Genomic DNA, 22,295 nt, shown 5'->3' with positions numbered 1-22,295 from the left:
GTGACAGTAAGAGTTCAGAAAGAAAGACAGACACGCTCTCATATCAGTGTCATGTTTTAGGGTTAATAGTACAGACTTAGGTAGGCCAGTCTGCTCCTCTTCTTCTGGAAATCCTTGTCATTGTTCATCTGACGAGAAAAAAAACAAAAGAGCATCAGATGTTGCTCCGTATAACAGGACACATTATTATTATTTCATCACACCAAATGGGATACACACTATTTAGCAACAACAGCTGTGTGGTAATATGAACAAGTTGTGTGGGATCAAGTGCAATGTAACAAATCTCCAAACATCAAAACAAGACAGAATGAATCTGCTTGTGTGAGAAAAACAAAACCAGCAGTGACGTTCTTCTGTTGGTTTGCTTTAACACCTCGATTATTCACGTTTTAACCCTTTTTACGGCACTGATTGTAATACTTAGAAATTCTAATTCAAGACTAGAGATTTATTGGGGGCATATTACATGACCTTTTTCAAAATTTCTCAATTTTTATGTTGCAAATCAAAGTCAATGAAGTTACCAATTATGGTTCCTCATCAGTCTATGGTAAAACATTTTCCAGAAAGTCTATATATATAAAAAATCCACATGGTTCTACAACCTCACAGAGAGGCATGAGGAGACTATTTTGGATGTTTAAGGAAGTCAACAAATGTAGTTATTCTCCTGATGAAGGGTTAAGCTGCAACGTAGGTCAGTAGTCAGATAGGGAAAATGACTGTAACTCAGTTCGTGGTCTCGGCAGCAGCTCTAAAACACGGCTTGAGATCCATATATAGTTATTTATTTGGATTTATGTTATTGAAGTTTTATTTGTTCATGCATAGTTCCTACAACATATAGAATATTAGCTATTTCCTTACTTGCTGTTAACAATGCTTTATGCTAATTTTCTATATTTTTTCATGTAAATCAATGCATATCCCATTTTTTTAGAGTTACCATGGCAACAATTACCTACTCATGTTTTTATAAAGTCAGAAGTAGTTTTTGATAATCTGATATCTTTTGTTTTGGCTTTCAAACTGATATGGCTTTAAACCATCTGCTCCTTTCTGTTATTTTTAGTACACAGAGAGATAGCACCCTTCCCAGGCTTTGTTTCACCCACCTTCAACCCTTGTGAACTCTTTTCCGTTTGAGGCAGTTTGGACCAATCCGGGCTGCCGAAGCGCATCGGCCAGCTCACCTTCCTGTTTGTCACTGCATCATGAGCGTAGCTCCCAGGGCTGCATCACAGAGTAACATCCATCAGCTCGGTACGGCTCGGCTACACTGGAGCTCTCAGTCTCTGTGTGTGTGTGTGTGTGTGTGTGTGTGTGTCTCACCCTGGGCTCTCTTCCACTGTACGTGACTTGTGTTTGAACCTCTGTGTGTTGGAGTTGAAAGGCGTTTTGCTCGGAGGGGGAACTCTAGACCGGCTTTGATCCTGCTGGTAGTGCTGTGGTGAAGGAGTCACTGTCTGCTGGTCAGAGATTATAAAGACATCCTTTTGATTCAACTTGTAAAAGGCATATTAGAGGTGATTTAATGCTGCACTTCCATTAAGTCAGGGGCAAGCTGTAAACTACAATCAAAGCAGCAGAGAGAAAAAAGGTTAAGCGGGCCAATAACCCTGGATCCTACAATTCCCATAATGCAACATGATAACATTTCATTTGACCCTTTGAAAATGGAGAAGTGGACATTTTCAGTTTAAACCTCACACTTCCAGTTTGTAATGCAGAGTTTCTGTTGGGAAATGTACTGAAGCCAAACTGAGATATTGCTCTTTTTAAAGGATAAGTCCACCACTTTTCTGTCAACCAGGAACCTAAATGATTATATCCTCGTTGTAATCATTCCTTTTGTTCATCTGGCTGTTAAAATATTCCTTCATAATGCACTTACATTTTAAGTGATGATCCACACACAGTCCTCCTACTGTGAACAAATGGGGTTAAGAGTTCATCTGAAGCTAATATGAAGCTTCAGCTGTCCAAATGAGTCAAATCAAGTAGATATCTTTTAACAATGGAGTCTTTTAGAGCCTCTTTTTGTTACTATACTTCCACCACAGCTCAACAGGGAAACACAAAGAACTAAAAATACTCATTGTAGGCTTGGTTTGACTAACTCAGACTGCTGAAGCTTCGTATTAGAGACAGACTGCAGATAAACCTTTAACCCTCCTAAAAGGTGAAGGAAGGAAGGAAAGGAGTAAGGAGGAAAAGAGGAAGGAAGGAAGGAAAGGATTAAGGAGGAAAAGATGAAGGAAGTAAGGAAAGACGGAAGGAAAGGAGTAAGGAGGAAAAGATGACGGAAGGAAGGAAGGAGGAAAAGAGGAAGGAAGGAAGAAAAGGAGTAAGGAGGGAGGGAGGAAGGAAGGAAGGAAAGAAAAGGAGTAAGGAGGGAGGAAGGAAGGAAAGAAGCAAAGAAAGGAGTATGGAAGGAGGAGGGAGCAAAGAAAGAGGGAAAGAACGAAGGAAAAAATAAAGAAAAGGAAGGAAAGAAGGAACAGTCAAAACAGACGGGGTCAGTTTGACCCAGGAGGACGACAAGAGGGTGGATTTTGTCCCCCAGTCCCTTACATCATAAGCTCACATATATTACTGTAGCAAGAGGAATGACTACAGTGAAGGAAAACCAGCCTCTACTCTTATAAGACAAACTTGAAACAATGAGCACCCACATCCTTCAAGCTTATGCAAAGGTTGTCACAGTATTTACATGTGGATGATTGATTGGGTAACTCCTTTGTGGTAGTACATTTGTGGTAGTGACTTGTGTGAGTGTGTTTACCTTGCCGCAGGGTGGAAAGCGTACTGCGGTCCTTGCATTGAGACCATATCCTCTCTTACTCTCTGGTGTCTTCTGGATGTTATAAAGGATGGTGCCATACTGGGAAGGAAGGAAATGTGAAAGATTTAATTTAAGATTATAATCTGTTATTTAATCTGTATACAAAGATGATTTGACACACATTGACAAAAAGTGGTTGTCTAGTTATATGTAACAGTGTTAGGTCATTTAATTACAAAATAAATGTAACTAATCCTTTACAGTTACTGAGAAACTGTCATTAAATTACAGCTACTTATGAAAAAGGAGGCTACATCTGAAGTCAGATATTTAAGATTTTGCTCAGGAGCAGGAGTTTTTATTCATTTTTTAAATATTTAATATGTTATCGAATACATATATTGTTGTTTTTAATTATTTGAGATCAATATTTTTAAAATATTTTGTAAATAAATTAGTTAAAAACTTAAATGGTGTCACAGTACCAATTAAGCCCATGCCAGATTTTTAACTTTTTTTCATTATTATAAATAAAAATCTACTAATGATTACATTTTCAAATGAGAGATAAATGTTGCTTTATAAGAAAAAAACTCTCTTATAAATCATGTCAGTATCCATGAAAAACACCTGAACTTAGATTTTGGTGTTTAATGGGAACATTTACCCTAACAGCTGAAAACATTAGTTAGACAATTAGAAAAGTAATCAAATGTAATAAGTTACATTATTTTGATTAAATAATTGAAATAGTTATATTACTTATTACATTTTAAATAGTAATTAATAACCTGTGCCTTACTACGGTGGCCGGGAGGTGTAAACTTAGATTACAACATGTGAAACACTTTTACAAAGCTTGAGACAAATATACATTTTGGAAAACATGTTTTACATATCATAAAACTAAATTACATTTTACCATAACACATTTACAAGTCCCGAAACACATTTAGGATTTCAGAAAACAAATTAACAAGACACGAAACACTTTTACAAACGGCAAAACATACAATACACATAATACTGCATACATACAAACACACTATTATAACTAACAGACTTTATTATAAAGAGATAAACCTCGTGGTTGTCATAGCGTCCAGGGCCGACATGCGGAGCGTCCTGTCGTGCCACTTGGTTACCGAGCCGGTTTGGTGGATAATGGTGAGGAATGAGTCTCCTCTCCAGAGCGCTGCCGAAATATAGTCTCTGAAAAGGAGCAACTGGCATCTTGGAAAACAACTGTTAAAAATGTTTTTTTTTAAAAAGAAAGAAAAAAAGAAAATCACGGGTGCACAGGTTTTACCTGCGTCTGGACCGGACGTGCCTTGGAGTCGTCCTGTTTTGAGTTGATGTAACCATGGCAACTGTGAAACAAGTTAAAGTGTAAAAACAAACTCCTTTAAACTGAACCTAAACCACTGAATTTTCCTTTTAATTGGATAAAAAAAAGGCATTTTAGGTATAAATGAAGGTGTGTTTCATGTTTTTAGCCCCTTCTTTACTCCATTAATTGTCCCTTTAACAATCCATTAATAAAAACCTTAATTCTATCAGTGAATGGGTAAATTAATTTGATTTTAAGATGTTAATAAAATAAAGGGGATTAGTTTCATAGTGTTTGAATTTATAAATATTATTTATAAAAATACTTGTTTTACCTCTAAAAAGTTCTATTAACCAGTTAAAATTCTTAAAATTACGCATACTCTTTCTCCACGATTCAATGAAAATCCATAATCTATTATTATTTTCTTTTTACTTCAGTTTGTATTTGTTTCAGTTTAATTCCCAATACCTCCCACTCCCACTAAAAAAAGACTGATGCTCTCCTTACTATTAAAATACCAGTAACATTGCACACATGTATATAACCTCAGGAACTTCTACTTATTATTATTATTAGTATATTGTGCATTTGTATATTGGAAATTTCTTTAAGAAGAGATTGACAACTGTATAAACTATTTGATCTTAATTTATTTAATTACTTTCACCCTTATGCTGCTACCCCCCACCCCCCCACCCATACTGCTGTGTCAATATAATAAAATTTCTCCTTCGGGGGTTCAGTAAAGATAGAGCTTATCTTATCTTAATTCATTGCAAAGTCCATTCTCAGTGTTTGCACACTGGAGGCTTCAAATTTTCATATCACATTTGAGTAATTTGCATTATGGTTCACAACTGGCTTCCAAACCAGTTGTGATTTCACGTCTTAAACTCACAGAAACTTTCCCTCTCTCAGCAGATAAATGTGAAAACAGCCGTTTTATTGTCACACTGCACAGACTTCAATCAACAGAAGTAAATCATATTTTAAAAGATATCTTTATTTGCAATTAAAGACATGTCATGGCAATTGCACATCAATAAGTCTGACAAATGCAGAACCAATCCACTGCCGTATTTACTGATGAACCTGAAGTAAACTTTAAAGGCAGGTTATTATTATTATTATTTTTTAATATATATAAATAAGTTACGAAAACATTGGATTGCAGTGGTGGCACTTGTGTATTGATTTGACGATGAGAGAAGTGAGAAAAGACCTAAAGTCAACTTAAAGTATTAGTATACTTCTGTAAGGCAATTCCAAAAATAGCAATATTTCAGAACACAGTCACATAGGGCAATCAACTCTTCATATACAGGCACTTCTTTCATTACCAGTAGTCTTAAAATAACAGTTGAGCTGGGGTAAAATTAAAAAAAAAAAAAAGAAGGAAGAACTGAGGTCTGAAACGGTCCTACAGCATCCAGCAATCACATTCACCTTGGCACGGAAGGCATTAATCTGGCAAGAGTGCAATTTATTTATTTTTAAAGTAAGATATCCGCTATGTTTGACAAACAGTGGCACAAAAAACATGAAACCCTTTTTTTTTTTCTTTTTAAGCACGTCCACTCAAATTCAACTCAGATCTTAAAAAGGTGTGGTGTATCCATTTTGGCACTTGCAAAAAGTAGAGAGATGAAATAGAAGATGCCTTGTATCCCAAAAGACAGCTGTGTAAGGATTCAGGAAGGAAAAACTGCGGGAAAAGAATATCAGAGAAAAAAAAAGGGGCGATGCGCCTTTTCAAATATAAGGAAACATAAGGAGAAAAAAAGGAAAAACTGAAAAGACAAGGTCGGCTTCTTTTGGGAGGCACTGCAGGAATGAGGAGTGTGCATGTGTGTTGGGAGCGTTTCACTCCGTTTGAGGCACTGAAATTGATGGACCTTTGGGGTCGTCGAATCGATCCATGGTGTTGAGCTGCATGATCATGTGCAGGCCGTACACGAAAATATACAACATGAGCAGCGCGGTCAGCAGCCCCATCCAAATCCCAGGGGTGAAGAAGCTCGCACAGTCACTGGCGTAGGAGAAATTTGTTCCGTTGGTCAAACCGAATCCCTGAATCTGTATCGTAAAAAAGAAACAAACACAGGAGAGGATTCAATGAAGAAGCAGTGACATGATGTTGCAGAGAGGAAAAACAAGCTAGTGCTGGGCGGTATGACCAAAAATGTATATCATGGTATTTTTCAAAATAAAAGCGGTTTCACGGTATATGACGGTATTTTTTTTCATGCATAATCAGCTGTTCACAACATCCTCTACTGGTTGAGAGAGGAACTACTACTCTACTGAAGCAGATTGACTTAGGATGGATTATTTTACTGTCATGATGAGTGAATATTGTAATATCATAGCTGCCAACACGTAATTTACCAGGCGGGGAGTTCCGGTCCTCTGAAATGAGGCCAACGCGGAAGTAATTTAGAACTGCATTCTATCAAAAGGCCACCAGGGGGCGACCGTTTGGGGTCAAAAGGACTTCCGTCTCTATACAAGTCAATGGAGAATTCACCAAATTCTCACTTGATTTCTAACCTCAGTAAACGTTTTCAAAATGTGTTTATGGTCTCAATCGCTAGTTTAAAGCCTTCTTCAATGCAGTATGATGTTCATTTGTGACATTTTGACCTCCCTGATTTTATATGTGACAATAAAGCAGGGTATGCATTAGGGCGTGGCTACGTCGCGATTGACAGGTTGATTGACCAATGTCCTCGAGAGAAGATTATACAGTCTATGGATGAAACACACCTACACCGGTATGGCGGTACATCAAAAATTCATATCATAACGAAAATATACACCCCGGTATTCAGTGTGAACCGGTATACCGCCCAGCACTAAACAAGCGCTACAGTTATTTACCTGGAAGTCGATAAAATTGAGCTTCCACTGTGTTACGTTTTGCAGGGTGTTGTTAGGAATCAGCAGAGCGTCCTGGAAGCTGGTGACGGACTGGCAGTGGAAGGAGTATTCTGCGGGGCTGTAGATGCCGCGGCGGCCGAGGAAGGTGGCGGTCGTGCCGTTAGCGTGCAGCTGCACCGTGTCCAGGGTGGACCAGTTACGCGCAGACACGGGATAAAACTGCGAACTCAGGGAGAAGCTGCAGATACAACAAAAGAAAGGTGCTGAGTAATCTTAACGACAGCAGATCAATGAATTCATTGCTAGTATTCTGACAAACTGTTACTATTATTAATCATTCATTGGCTTAATTGTTCACTTAATTACAGCCCTGTCTTCAACTTGGAACATTTCAGATTTGGCTTCTTCTAGCAGTAATATCAATCAAAACTGAAGACTGTGACAGAAGTACATAACACTACCTTGGCACACTTGTACTGATAAAATATTTAATATATGAAAAAAGTAGCCTACAAATGAATTATGGTGAATTATGCTGGACTACAGTTCTGCAGGGTCTGAAACAGTGATTTAGACACATTATTAAAGGAACAGTTTGACATTTTGAGTAATTTGCTTCGAATTCAATGAGATAATCCATACTGCTTTCTGTATATCTGTAGATTCAATATAAATCTGCCTGACAGTATTTCTAACGCTCACTAATGAACACACTATGGTCCAATTTCTCACACTGATATTAAGACATATTAAGACTAGACCTAGACTAAATAACAATACTACTACTACTACTACTACTACTACTACTAATAATAATAATAATAATAATAATAATAATAATAATAATAATGATGATAAAAAGGAACATAAAACAATGTTAAAAAAAATAGGAAAGAAATAAAAACATTCATGTAATATAAGATGGACTATACGAATAAAAATAGTACATAGTAAAAATAGAATAAAAACAATATATAAAATCAAGTAAAAATACATGTCTTAAAAGAAGTGCAGGATAGAAAAGCAAGTTAAAAGCTAAAGTGAAGAGATTTTAGCTATAAAATTTAAAAAAAAAAAATCCTTTAAGAAACAACTGTTGTCTTGGACTAGACTTCATCCCTGTCTGGGAAATCAGCCCTACATCTTGTTCATTTAATCTGTATATAAACCAACATGTTGTGGTTTTATGGAGGATTATGTACTGGGATTATTTTCTTGGCCCAGCACAGTGACTTCCTAGAGTCTCTTCTGGTTGCTTGTGGAAGTCAGTGCACCTGGCCAAGAAATTTAAATTCTTACACTTCAGTTTTTCTACAGAGCTTCAGAAGATATTTAGTTACCTTTGGACAGAGCTTGGCAAACATTTTCCCCCTACATTTCAGCCTCGATGCTAAGGCTGCTCAATTAATCGAAATTTGATCGTGATTACGATTTAGGGGCCAAACGATTTCAAAACTAATACAATCAAGGGGATACGATATTTAATAGTAATGATAATGAAATGTCCAATAAATGCAGCATGTTTGTAAAGTAAAAAAAAACGTTTTAATAATCGTGATTTCAATTTTGACCCAAATAATCGTGATTATGATTTTTTTCCATATTGAGCAGCCCTACTCGATGCTAAGCTAAGCTAACCAGACTTTCGCTACATCAAACTTAAAACTACTCTTTTACGTAAGCAATTGATTGTCTTACCTGAGAGTAATACCACCTGGATAATTGAGGACAAGCCTACAGAGAGAAAAGAAGAAAACATTTAAATGACATTAAAAATGCTAATATGCTACTTCATATTCTACTGAATAAGGAAAAGTCTTCTTACAGGGAGTTAGAGCCGTTGCACATGGATCCTGTCAAGGTAGGCGTTTCTGTAGCGAGGTCGGTCCAAGTGTTTGTGAAGCTGATACTGAGATTCTGAGCCCAGAGCATTATGCAAGGGTTACTGCCGGACTCACTGAACACGATAGGTGCTTTGACAGTGGGTGCAGCTGTTTGGAGCAAGGAGCGACCCACACCCTCGTTAGTCACGGAGGACTCTGAAATCATCTGCAATGATGAATTAGAAAAAAAAAAAAAAAAATTAAAATGGTTGACATCCTTATATCACATCCAATAAAACAGAGTGTGTGTAGGGCTGGGCAATTAATCGAAAAATAATCGAAACCGACATTTAGAAACTCTAATCGACTTAATCTTGCTCATGTCAATTAATCGTGGTGTTCAATGTTGCCATGACAACAAAGGTAGCATATCTTTAAAGGAATTTGAAAACTTGCCTCCAGTGATCATTTTAACCCAAACCATGATCTTTAACCACAGCGTCACACCTTAAAACATGTGTGAGGGCAGCAGTGGAAAATACTAAACTAAAGAAACTGTGAAAATACATCATTGTTCATCAAGGGTGGAGATAATCGTTCATTAATCGTAATCGAGGTTAAAATTCAATTAATCGTGATTTTGATTTTTGCCAGAATCCCCCAGCCCTAAGTGTGTGTTTACTGTATAAGGTTAATAATAATAATTATAATAATTATAATAATAAGATCTTACTCGTGATGGCTGGAGTCCTGTGTATATTGCAGTGTAATGAACATTTTTGGCTTTCATGATATCCAGAACTTTCCCAATAATTTCATCTGTTGAAAACAAAATACACTTTAGATAAATATAGTCAATAATCTATACATGTCTACAACAATACATTATTTTTTACACTTTAAAAGTCCTCAACCGTTCAAACTTACCGTTGTCATGTAGGACTGCCTTGCAAGACTTTTGCGACCTATAAAAAGAATTTAAAAAAATCTTAGTTTTTTTTTTTGTTTTTTTTTTAAGTATATTTTGTGTGGCTTTTTGCCTTTAATGTACAGGTTAGTAGAGAGAGACAGGAAACATCCAAAATAAACGGCCACTAATATCTTATTTTTCATATATTTAAAAACAGAGAAGATACTTTCATTTGCTGATTCACTGCAGAGCACAAAAAAGTCTCACCCAGCACAATAAGGAAGATTGATGAGAAGCAGATTGCTGACAGATGTGTTGATGCTGAGCTGTGACAGAGTGTCTGCGTCTACGAGCAAAGGCGAGACGCCGAGCTTCTCCTGCAGCAGAGCCGGGATGACCGAGGAGCCAGACCACTCCAAGGCCGGGAGCGTCACGGACGACGAGGAAGACTGGAGAGCAGCCTGCAAGAGGAGAGAGTGGTAACAATCATCATCATCAGTCCCACTGCTCTGACAAACATCATCATCATCATCATTAACCCTCCTGTTGTCTTCGAGTCAAGGAAGGAAGGGAGGAAGAAGGAAGGAAGGATGGAAGGGAGGAAGAAGGAAGGAAAGGAGGGAGAGAGGAAGGAGGGAAGGGAGGAAAGGAAAGAAGGAAGGGAGGAAGAATGAAGGAAAGGAGGGAGGAAGAAGGAAGGAAAGGAGGGAGGGACAAAAGGAGGGGAGGAAGGAAGGAAGAAAGGGGGAGAGGAAGAAGGAAGGGAGGGAGGAAGGAAGGGAGAGAGGAAGGAGGGAAGGGAGGAAAGGAAGGGAGGGAGGGAGGAACAATGAAGGAAAGGAGGGAGGGAGGGAGGAAGGAGGGAAGGAAGGAAGGGAGGAAAGGAAAGAAGAAAGGGAGGAAGGAAAGAAGGAAGGTAGGGAGGAAGGAAGGTAGGAGAAGGAGAGGAAAGAAGAAGGAAGGAAGGAAGGATGGAAGGGAGGAAGGAAAGAAGGACAGAGGAAAGAAAGAAGGAAGGAAAGAAGGAACAGTCAAAACAGACGCGGTCAATTTGACCCGTGAGGACGACATGAAGGTTAAAAGAACTTGTGTGTGTAAGTGATAAAACGTACCTGAAGGTTTTGAAAGGCGCTGTCCTGCTTGTTTCCGAAAGCTCCGCCGAACACTGTGAAGTCATCTTTGCTGAGCTGAACACAAACAAGCACAATAAAAAACAAACCCTCAACGACAACGAGAACAGAGAAGTGGAAGTAGACAAGTCTCATGAAACTGTGAACGCTGTGGAGCAGAAAGAACTATTTTAAAATAATCCATCTGTCTCATTAATCAGCCTCGACCAGCCAGACCTGAGTAATGGATGAGTTACAGAGGAACAGTGAAATGGGAAGTACTGCAGAGCTCATTGTCACACCAGAATGAGAACGACGGTGTCACGTGGACTTCTACAGGGCAGCTACACATGACTCATCACTACTACCCCATTTTTTTTTTACTAACATTGGTTTCCTTCTTTCTAACAGATGAATTGTGAAATCTAAGAAATTCATTGTCAAATCTCAGCTCCACAAGTTCCGTGTTTATCACAGAGCAGAGAGACAGCGTTCATGTCTCAGGGGGACAGCGTTCATGTCTCAGGGGTGACGACTCACCTTATCCTGCAGGAACAGCAGCACAGTGTGGGGGCTGGAGCCAAAGGCGGAGGTGAGGTAGGCAGTTAACTGGTCGTTGGACGTGATGTGACCAGCTGAAGATAAGCCCAGTGGTGGTAAACTGAACCTGCAAGGGAAAGAGAGATAAATAAATAATTGTAATAAGAGTATAGTTTTTCCTTTCAAAATAAAATAATACATCACAAGTCAAATATCATCCACATCCAGCTGAAGGGTTTCCATCAAAACTCCTGTTAGAAGAACCAGTTTCATACAAAGGTTTTTACTGTTAGTGTGCATCTTGTACTTCTACAGTGTAAAATAATGGAGCTGCAATGATAAGTAAATTAATCCATGACTATTTTCGTAACACTTTTGTACATTTTAGCCACATATTTGCTCATTTCAGCTCCTCACATGTGATGATTCGATGCTTTTCTCTGTCAAACAAAAATCAAAGACTTAGGACGACATCACTGTGGGAAATTATAAGACATGTATCACTCTTTCCTGATATTTTACAGCTTGATATAGAATATAATGAGCACATAAATCAATAACTACTGTAATCTTAGTAAGAAAAACAGTGTAAAATAATGGAGCTGCAATGATAAGTCAATTAATCCATGACTATTTTCGTAACACTTTTGTACATTTTAGCCACATATTTGCTAATTTAAGCTTCTCACATGTGATGATTCGATGGTTTTCTCTGTCAAACTAAATCAAGGACATAGGAAGGACATGTATCACTCTTTCCTGATATTTTACAGATTGATTAATATAGAACATAATCAGCACAGTAATCAATAATGAACATAATTCTTAGTTGCAGCCCAATACAATATAAAAAATAAAGCTTTTTTAAACACAGAACAGTCCAGATACATGGTGGTATCTGGCCTCCACAAATAATAATAATATAAGATAATTATGTATCTTATATAAACCAGCACTTATATAACTGATGTTAAGTGTTGATGCATGCCATTGAAATACACATGAGTGTGTTAGCATGGTTCCCTAGTTGTGGTTTTAATGTCCCCACAGTCTTTGTCATCCTCTTCCTCTCTCAAAACCAATGAACTTTCATAGTCACCTGTCTGTTTCATGTATACCAGCTTAACATCCACAAACCAAGCCAATATAAAACTCCCCCACCTAGTAGTATAACAACATAACTTTACCATTTAATAACCAAAACCAGCTAATTTCTATCAATGCATTTAAAATGTTTAGCATGATATGACTGCAGATGGGACTATTTTGCAAGCAATAATTAAGCATGAAGCAGTGAAAGTCAGTTTTGTCACAGTGCATCATGAGGTTATTTAAATCATGTATGAAAACATAACAAATCAATTTACTCTAGTGAGAAAATGAACTTGCTTTGAGAAGCTCAGTGTTTCTTCGACTGCACCAAAGCAACCAAGAAAAGCAGTGAGACTTTCTTTTAAACCAAACAATCACGTGATATTCAGTTTTTAGACTTTAACCTTTTAATTTAAGCTAAATCAACCCAGCTAGTCTTGTCTGGATATAGAAGTAGAAACCCAGTTAGCTCCAAGTGTTAGCATTTAGCATTGACAGACGAGGGTGGAGAGTGAGTCCTACTTGACTAAAATAAGACATTAAATAGACACTTTACCCTTCACTGGGCCACATTAGGAGAGGCACTTGAGCGGTGGAGCTTCCCGTAGCGAAGAGGGCGAAGAAAAAGCCAAAAAAAGCCATTAATCGCACTTGACTCGGTCGCTTCGAGTCTGCCATTTTCATTTTAGTTTGACTTTTTCCGCAAAGCTGTGATCATGTGACTCCAACCAGCTGACAGTCATGTGCACTCAGCCGAGCTAAGGAAAGAAAGAAAAGGACTTCCTGCTTGGTTTTTGTTTTTTTGCTGCACGTAGCTTTGCATACTTTTTTTTTCTTTTTCATTTCAGGTTAAAAAACAGAAGGATTAGTTTAATTTCTGGCGTGTTTAATGAAGATATAATGACTAGTTTCCTGTCGCTGTAATGCCTGTCATTGTCAGTGGGGATGTACTTCACTGCAGTGCTCGGCAGGACATGTGATGACATTAAAAACTCTGTCATGCTTTTATAAACCTAAAAAAAAAGGTCACATAGATATAAATATGATATATTTTAAAAAGTAGCTTAAGTTTTAAATGACTACTACACCTGGCAACTGTCCATGGTGCTGATCAAGGTTGTTGGGGTTACTTTAGACATGTCATAGGTTACAGATTACTAGTTACTCTATTTAAAATGTAATCCAACTATTTCAATTACTTAACCAAAGTAAGGTAACTTTTTGATTACTATTTTAATTTTCTAACCAATGTTTTCAGTTGTTATGTGGTAAGTGTTCCCATTAAGCACCAAAATCTTAAATTCAGGTGTCTTTCATGGATACTGACATGATTTATGAAGGAGATCATTTCTTATAAAGCAAGATGTATCTCTCATTTGAAAATGTATTCATTAGTTCATGTAGATTTTGGAATATAAAGTAAAGTATACAGTCTGGCATTGGCTTGATTGGTACTGTGACACCATTAAAGCCCACATCATGATTAATTTACAAAATATAAAACAAATATTGCTTTCAAAGAAGTAAAAACAGCATTATATGTATTCAGTGATATGTTGTATATATTAAAAAATGAAGAAAAAACTCAAGATCAGAAGTCAAAAAGGTCTCACTTCAGATGTAACCCCTTTTATAATCATTTTCATAAGTTACTATAATTTAATTACACTTTTTTTTCTCAGTAACTGTAACATTATAAAACACACACACTTAAAAGAAACAAAACATGTCTATAGTTCAGCAGGTTTATTTCCCCCTTATTTAAAAGGGCCTACGTGGTTCAGTGAGTGAAAGCAACTCCCATCCACACAGCTGTGGTGGCGGAGGGATACACTGCCTGCATCCACGCAACGCTGCGCCTACAACTGGAAAGGAAGGATAGAAAAAGGGAACAGAGAGCACACAGACTTGCATTAAAAAAAAGGTTATTAAAAATGTCAAGAAAAATGTGAAACTGCAAGCGAAACTTCAAAACTCATGTGCACAAGCGCCCGATAAAGCCTTCCTTAATATTACGCGCAGCTTTTTGAGTTATGAGTCCCATTGTGTGGCAAAGATGAGGGAAAAGACAGGAGGAGGATGCGCACTATTTCCCGACGCGCAAAGACATTGTTCTAGAGTTGCTCCACGATCAGGGCCATCTTTGGTCGTCCTCGCCGGTGACAGTGTGGACAGTTTATTCCATTGGTCATTAATGCCTCAATGATTAATAAATAATATCTTAACTTTTCTAACGAGGACGTTTTTTTAAAAAGCGCTTTTTTTGTGTGTGCGGGGTTTCGAGAGACGGAGCCGATTCCCGGATTGTGGGACTCCACTTGGCATTCTTTCCTTTTTTCCTTCAATACCCTTCATTTCTCAAGGCAAAAAAAAGAGGGCGAGACGGGAGAGGCGGTGATACAACATGGATGAGGAATATGATGTGATCGTTTTGGGCACCGGACTCACAGTAAGTAGTCAAGCTTCATTTTACTCTTGCAGACACAGACACACACACACACAAGAGAGAGAGGAGAGAGGTTGATTATGTGATGATTATTTAAGGCTGGACAATCAGGCCCGGCTACCCAAAGAGTGAAAGGCTCCCTATGTGTGTGTGTGTGTGTGTGTATGTGTGTGTGTTTGTGACATTATTAAATTGTGATAACAGATGCGCTTTAGGCAAAATGTCTCCAAATGATGCACCTGTCGAGCAGCTCGTGCATCATGAGAAGCGGGGGTGGGGGGATAATTTTTAGATGGTGACAGCCCCGGCTCAGTGTTGTGTTCCACCCTGTAGCATCTTTTAGGCGTAACCCCCTCAGTCAGTGTGTGTGATGGTCCTCTCTGCACAGACAGGCCTCCATCCTAAGGGTTGGCGCAGGCCTGAGCACGGCTTTTATTCAATGACTGAGCCTTTCACTGCTGCTACTCTCGCCGCAATTCCCTTCACTTTATCACACACACCCAATGCGGCACAAACGGGCCCTGTTCCTGTAATGTGATATCTCAATCGTGGTTTTCATCACGCACCGCATTCACATTTCAAAAAGTCGACATTTAGACCGCTTTATAAAATATATCGTTATATATTCATTTGTAGATCAATCTTCGTATATTTTGTATTTTTCTAATGTGATAGTTGAATTCTTACATCTTTCTTTTATATACACATTGTTATTGTAATATTAACTATTATTATTATCATCATTATTGTTATTACAGCAGATATACATAGGCTAGGTGAAACGATTCAGCGGCGCATGCGCAGAGCGTTCTTTCTGTCCTCCCTGCAGTCGCCTGTCAAAACCTCATAACTTGCATTCATTTCTCTCTTTTTTCTCTCCCCCCCCCCCCCCCTCCCCCCTTCAAGAGACATGTTTCCTAAATCATTTTTATTACGTGTCCCTTCATTTCCACATTAATGTGATGTCACGTTATTGATGCCGGGTGTTAAATCTTGTTTTCTATGCAGGAATGCATCCTGTCTGGGATCATGTCTGTGAATGGGAAAAAGGTTCTGCACATGGACAGGAACCCATACTATGGAGGGGAGAGCTCTTCCATCACCCCTCTGGAGGAGGTAACGTGCTCCCGGGATCTATAAAAGCAATCAATATATTTTATGTTCCTACAATACATCTCATTTTACCGTTAGTGCCACTGTGCACCAGCTGCTCTTTTTACTGCCTTCATTTGCTAACGGCCTCATCCTCTGTCGTGCTTTAGGTTTCTATGAGCTGTGTAGTCTCCTGCCTGTCAGTCGGCACGTTGTTGACTCTCCTGTGGTTTTTTTTCCCCCTCCTCAGCTGTACAAGCGCTTCACTCTTCCAGATAGTCCGCCCGAATCCATGGGCAGAGGAAGGGACTGGAACGTTGACCTCATCCCCAAGTTTCTCATGGCCAATGGTCAGTCTCACATATATGACTAATAACTGTCTATCATAGCTCATCAAATACTGAGAATAATTACTAGTATTACTGATAAGACCCAGGAATCCTTATATGGAGGATGAGTTTTATTCTCTTAATGCTATCAAGGCTTTGTTAAAGCTTGATGACGCATATTAAGATGAAAAGATGTCCGTCTGTGTGATTGCAGGTCAGCTTGTGAAGATGCTGCTATACACAGAAGTGACACGGTACCTGGACTTTAAAGTGGTGGAGGGAAGCTTCGTCTACAAAGGAGGAAAGATCTACAAGGTGCCGTCAACCGAGACTGAGGCACTAGCTTCAAGTAAGCCCATCAAATATGTCGCATTGTGCAATTTATTTATTTATTTTCTGCTAGGCAAAGATATCTGAAGTACAGCAATGAAATCACATTTAAGTCATCTTTGTCTGCCTCTCCAGATCTGATGGGAATGTTCGAGAAGCGAAGGTTTCGGAAGTTCTTAGTCTTCGTGGCTAACTTTGATGAGAATGACCCCAAGACCTTTGAGGGCGTGGACCCCAAAACCACAACGATGAGGGACGTTTACAAGAAATTTGACCTCGGCCAGGATGTCATTGACTTCACTGGCCACGCCCTGGCGCTCTACAGGACGGACGAGTAAGAACAACAAAGGACTCTATGAAGTTATACAGAGCCTGTAATCAGCTCTTTGATAGAGTTGTTTCTTACTGAGCTTTACAGTTATATTTAACATTTTAACATGTGGCTAATTATTGAAGAAGGTTCGTTAATGTCTAATACTTTGACGACTCAGCAATTAGTAGGTTGTTTTTTTTGCTTTTTCACATTAATGTATGTAGGCCAGGATCATATTTCTTTTTTTTTTAGTATATTTTTGGGGCTTTTTGCCTTTAATGTACAGGTTAGTAGAGGGAGACAGGAAATAGGAGGCAGAGAGGGGGCAATGACACACAGGACAGGACTGCTCGGTGCGGGATTCGAACCGGAGTCGCCTGCAGTGAGGACTGTAGCCTCAATATATGGGGCGGGTGCTCTACCCACTGAGCTAAAAACCACCAGGATCATATTTCTTACTGTGAATATGTGCAGAATGAGGTACATTACAATAAATCTGTGGTTATTAATATATTCTTTTGTCATTTTCTGTCACTTTCTCAGCTACCTTGATGTGCCCTGTTTGGACACCATCAATCGTATCAAACTGTACAGCGAATCGCTGGCACGGTACGGAAAGAGCCCTTACCTCTACCCTCTGTATGGTCTGGGAGAGCTGCCGCAGGGATTTGCCAGGTGCCTTCATCATTTTTATCTTCATGAATTATCTTCAATAGTAAATAAAGTAATTCAAACCCATGATCTCAATGATTTGACGGTTTTTATTTGCTTGTTTTTGTTAGATTGAGTGCAATCTACGGAGGAACCTACATGCTGAACAAACCAGTGGAGGAGATAGTGATGGAAGGTGGTCATGTGATTGGAGTGAAGTCTGAGGGCGAGGTACGGCCTCGCTGAGCTATTGTTCATGATCACATGCAACTTTAACATTGTAATAACAAATATTAGAGTGAAGAAGGTCTGCAATTAATGATTATTTTCATTATTAATCAGTCTGCAAAAAATGATTCATTGTTCGTTCAGTAAAATGTCAGAAAACTGAGAAAATGCAAATTATAACATATCAGTGTCCAAATTTTAAAATGTCTTATTTGTTTGAGCAACGGCAGAATTATCAAAATATTTTCCGATCATTTTTTAGTCAATGCACTAATGAATTAATTAGAGAGAGGAGACAGAGTGACTGCTCCTTCATGGGTATCATATATCTACAAAGGCTGCTGAGCTGCAGTTTAGTAGTATGAAGTATCAAACGCTCACCTTGTCTCGCTCCTGCTGCAGGTGGCTCGTTGTAAGCAGCTTATCTGTGACCCCAGCTACATCCCGGACCGCGTCCGTAAGGCGGGTCAGGTGATCCGTGTGATCTGCATCCTCAGCCACCCCATCAAAAACACTAATGACGCCAACTCCTGCCAGATCATCATTCCTCAGAATCAGGTTAACCGCAACTCAGGTGAGGAGGTGGCCAAGTGCTCCAACGCAATCTGATAGCTTTTAGACCTGAAACACTGCACACAAACCTTTTAATACATACTTCATTTTATCCTTGCAGAAAAATATGATTACAGTAGCAGCCCCATATCAGAATGTTCCTATTAGCCTTATTATAACTTGTACTGATAACTATAAAATGATGAAGAGGTGTCATATTATACTAGCTTACTAGCATTGTATATATTCACTGATTTCTCTCCTCTCTCCTCCTCTTAACCCTTTCTTTTATTCTCCAGACATCTACGTGTGCATGATCTCCTATGCTCACAACGTGGCTGCCCAGGGGAAGTACATCGCCATCGTCAGCACCACAGTGGAAACCAGCGAGCCAGAAGCTGAGATCGAGCCGGCCCTGGAGCTGCTGGAGCCCATAGACCAAAAGTCAGTCCCAGCATTAGCTGTCACTGCCATCATTTAAACATTTTTCATGGATTTATATGTTTTTTAAAAAATGCATGTGATGAATAAATGTGGAAGTTTATTGAAATTGTTGTTTTTTTTGACAGGTTTGTGGCTATTAGTGATCTTTATGAGCCCACAGATGATGGTACTGAGAGCCAGGTGAGAGAATTTCACTTTAATATAAAAAGCAATTTCTAAAGATATTCTGGATTTGTGTTTTTTTGGGGGGGCACAACCCTCTCTTATTCACACTCTTACTATCAGGGTGGTATTTTGTATTATGCATGAGTCTGTGTGGTCCAGTATGCACTTCTTTTTTTTTAATTGCACTTGAATGCATCACTTCTAACAGATACATTAATGACAATAAACTTTTGTCATTCCCAGATCTTTGCCTCAAGTTCCTACGATGCCACCACTCACTTCGAGACCACCTGCAACGACATCAAGGACATCTACAAACGTATGACTGGGAGCGACTTTGACTTTGAGAACATGAAACGCAAACAGAACGACGTGTTTGGGGAGGATGAGCAGTGAGCGGGGTAGAGGGGGGCTTCCCGAGAGAGGGCGGGGCCGGGAGAGGAGGCGGGGTTATATTAAAAGAAAAGAGGGGGGGGAGGGGGAGCGATAAGCGGCGGCAGAGCCTGCAGGTAGAGTAGAGTAGAGGAGCCTTTGGTGGGGTTGGGGGGGGGGGGTGAAGAAACAAATGAAGTGCGGTGGAGGAGGGCGTGTTTCTGGGCTCTGCCTGCCTCAAAGCGTTTGCCTCCTTTTCCTCACGTCCCTTCTCTCTCTTAACACGCGTTCAAAACACATTAACGCTCACAACCACACACACACACATACACACACACACACACTGTTCAAAATACTTACACTCCCTATCTTTGTCACCGTAAAGCAGGGTTGATATGGTCTTTCATTCCATTGTAGAATCTATAATCATGTCTTAATGTCTTAACTATGATCATTAGAGGTGAATTTATTACTTGTTGCCGATTTTCAAAGCATTTCATTCTTTCTATAACGTCTTTCTTCTCATATCAGAGGTTGTTGTTGGGTTGGATGAAGATGAAGGGAAAGGTTTAAAAAGGCGAGCTCTGACATGAGAGATCTGTAACGGCTTTTAGCGTAGAATCGTCTGGAAGGGTCACCTCCAGTTGACATGCATGCATCTTTTACACACAGTAGTATTGTACATAGGACTCAAAAACGACACTGCGGTAATGAAGGCTGGACCATTCCACGCATCGCTCCTGTCAACCCTGCTTTCACTTTTCTCTTACTTGGTCTTTTACCTGTGTTACTTCAATAGACGGCGTTCCTTTTGGCAAAATCTGTTGGTCAGGCAAAAAACATAAAAACAAATGTGATGAAAAGTTACATATAAATGGGCTGTTCTGTCAACTGATAGTGCTCACTTTGCAATGCTGTTGTGTTCCCTGTGCTAGCAGGCAAGCTAACCAGTGGCTATTAACTGTCACCCCCTCTACACCACCACCACCACCCCCACCCTCTCCCAAAAAAAACAATTCCTTTGTTTATCTCTGTTGTGTGATGTCAGTTTTAAATTTGAATAGTTTACTTTCTAACATTTTAAATTATTGAAGAGTTTTATTTCTATATATTTGGTGCACATTTCACTGGCTGAAGTTATGACGTTTACAGAGTTGAGGTTTAAACTGTGGTCTTCAAGCTGAATATTTAAAAAGAAAAAAAAAGGGAATGTCAGGAGCAAAAAGAGGCACGGGAAATGGATTCGTCCGGTGTCAAGGTGAGGCTTTCTGAGAAGTGTTGGCTGAGATTTGATACGTGAGTGATGAAGACGAAGCTGATTATGGCTAATTGAATCTTGTTGAGATGCGAGGAAGTGCGCCGTGGAGATAAGAATGTACGTGGGGAAAGGTTTTTCGGATTTGATCATTTGAGAAAGATTCACTTTTGAGTGAAGAGGGCGAAGACTGAAATTTCGGCTCATAGTGAAAGCACCAGATTGTTTCTTGGTTGTTTCAACCCTTGTGTATGTCACTGAGATAAGTCAATCCCCTATAGAGACTAAACCCTATGAAATAAATTGCAGTTAAATAGTAAAAGAGTGAAAAGCTGATTTACTCCTTTTAACTTTTAGAAGACTTTTCAGCGTTAGAAAAAAGTATGAAGCCACAGTAACAAGTGCCACCCCACAAGAATGAACCATGAAGCTTTTATTTGGTTGGTTGTAGCCTTAATTTGGGGTCTTGTTAAAACACTTGGGGCCCCTATCACAAAATCGACTGCTTTGTTTATCTAACTGTTAGTGGCAGGTCTGTCTTGTGCCAAAAAATGCTGTTGCTGTTATTGGCGAAAACTGACGACGTTTTAAAAGTACAGTTTGGTAGTGTATGTTTCTCTGTAAAGCTGACAGACTATACTATAGAAGGGATATTGTTTTTTTAACCAAATCAGGGCTGTTACTGTACACCCGGAGTCGAGGCACTTCCTCATATCGCTGCGACCTAACAGCCAGATTTTGATCTTCGGCTTGGCTTGTTACACATCAACAAACAGATGAGACACTCCCCGATAAGTTTCCTTTTAAAAAAAAACACTGAAGTGGTCCCATTTCACTTTTACCCATCGCGACCAATATCCCCCTAATAATAACAACTCTAAACAAAGTGACTGCGTGTTTGGGGTGTTGACGTGTCTTATTGTTATGCTCTATTTATTCAAATTTCACTGACGTATTGTGGAAGGTTTTACGTCAAATGCTGAATATGCTATGCTATTAGTTTTATGTTCTGATGATAAAAAAATGGATTTAAAAAAAAGAGTGATGCACACCGAAATTTCTTTTTTTTTTGTTTGTTTGTTATTTGCTGTGTCATGTGTTATGTTTACCTTTTATTCAGTGATCATTCCAGTGTTGCATCATGGTTTAATATGATTATTTAGCATTCTTAAGAAACAGGTTTTTGATGGAAGGATAACAGCAACGAGTCAGAAAATGGGGGGAAAAAAATCCTCTGAAAAGCTGTGTTTAACGCAACAATCTCACACTGTGCATCGTTGAACATTGTGTGTCATGGTCTTCATCCTGGAAACATGTTATCTGATTAAAAAACTGGAATACTGTTTACTCCTGGAACATAGATATATTTAAAGCCCTTCCCTCTCCCCCCCTGCCCTTCCTAAGCATCAGATACTGTCCTCTCTTCTTCTTCTTCTTCTTCTTCTTTTTTTTTTTTTTAATTTATTGAAGACAAAAGCCTCATGTGTGGTTGTACTGTTTTAATTTCCATCCAGTTTGGCCTTTGAAAACCACTATTGACAATATCCCTTGAAATTGACAAAAAGAAATAGTTCAGGCTGAGTAGTAGAAAACTTACTGTCCTTGTTTGATCACTAGTATGTGAACAATGCCTAATGTCTTGT

General features: G+C 39.0%; 3 protein-coding genes across 3 annotated transcripts; 1 reads left to right on the top strand and 2 right to left on the bottom strand.

Moving 5' to 3' along the window:
• Positions 1-62: 62 nt before the first annotated feature.
• LOC128357761 (protein pitchfork-like) lies at positions 63-4,021 on the bottom strand. The gene is made up of 5 exons (XM_053318130.1): positions 3,872-4,021; positions 2,789-2,887; positions 1,336-1,469; positions 1,119-1,236; positions 63-128 (listed from the first exon to the last, which is right to left on the bottom strand). The coding sequence occupies exons 1-5, from the start codon at positions 4,019-4,021 to the stop codon at positions 63-65; spliced, it is 567 nt and encodes a 188-aa protein (XP_053174105.1).
• A 1,082-nt stretch (positions 4,022-5,103) lies between these two features.
• Positions 5,104-13,171, bottom strand: atp6ap1b (ATPase H+ transporting accessory protein 1b). Its single transcript, XM_053317348.1, has 10 exons — positions 13,032-13,171; positions 11,384-11,510; positions 10,847-10,921; positions 10,002-10,195; positions 9,752-9,789; positions 9,558-9,643; positions 8,827-9,050; positions 8,700-8,735; positions 7,002-7,239; positions 5,104-6,197 (listed from the first exon to the last, which is right to left on the bottom strand). Exons 1-10 carry the CDS (start codon positions 13,157-13,159, stop codon positions 5,985-5,987), a joined length of 1,359 nt encoding a protein of 452 aa, XP_053173323.1. The 5' UTR covers positions 13,160-13,171; the 3' UTR covers positions 5,104-5,984.
• A 1,633-nt stretch (positions 13,172-14,804) lies between these two features.
• gdi1 (GDP dissociation inhibitor 1) lies at positions 14,805-19,421 on the top strand. The gene is made up of 11 exons (XM_053317216.1): positions 14,805-14,924; positions 15,930-16,037; positions 16,264-16,363; positions 16,557-16,691; positions 16,808-17,006; positions 17,529-17,660; positions 17,768-17,867; positions 18,267-18,438; positions 18,716-18,860; positions 18,986-19,040; positions 19,269-19,421. Exons 1-11 carry the CDS (start codon positions 14,880-14,882, stop codon positions 19,419-19,421), a joined length of 1,344 nt encoding a protein of 447 aa, XP_053173191.1. The 5' UTR covers positions 14,805-14,879.
• Positions 19,422-22,295: the final 2,874 nt, after the last annotated feature.

The sequence above is a fragment of the Scomber japonicus genome, chromosome 4, assembly GCF_027409825.1.
Source record: "Scomber japonicus isolate fScoJap1 chromosome 4, fScoJap1.pri, whole genome shotgun sequence".
In the NCBI taxonomy this organism is placed as follows: Eukaryota; Metazoa; Chordata; class Actinopteri; order Scombriformes; family Scombridae; genus Scomber; species Scomber japonicus.
This window is presented reverse-complemented; position numbering and strand designations above follow the sequence as displayed.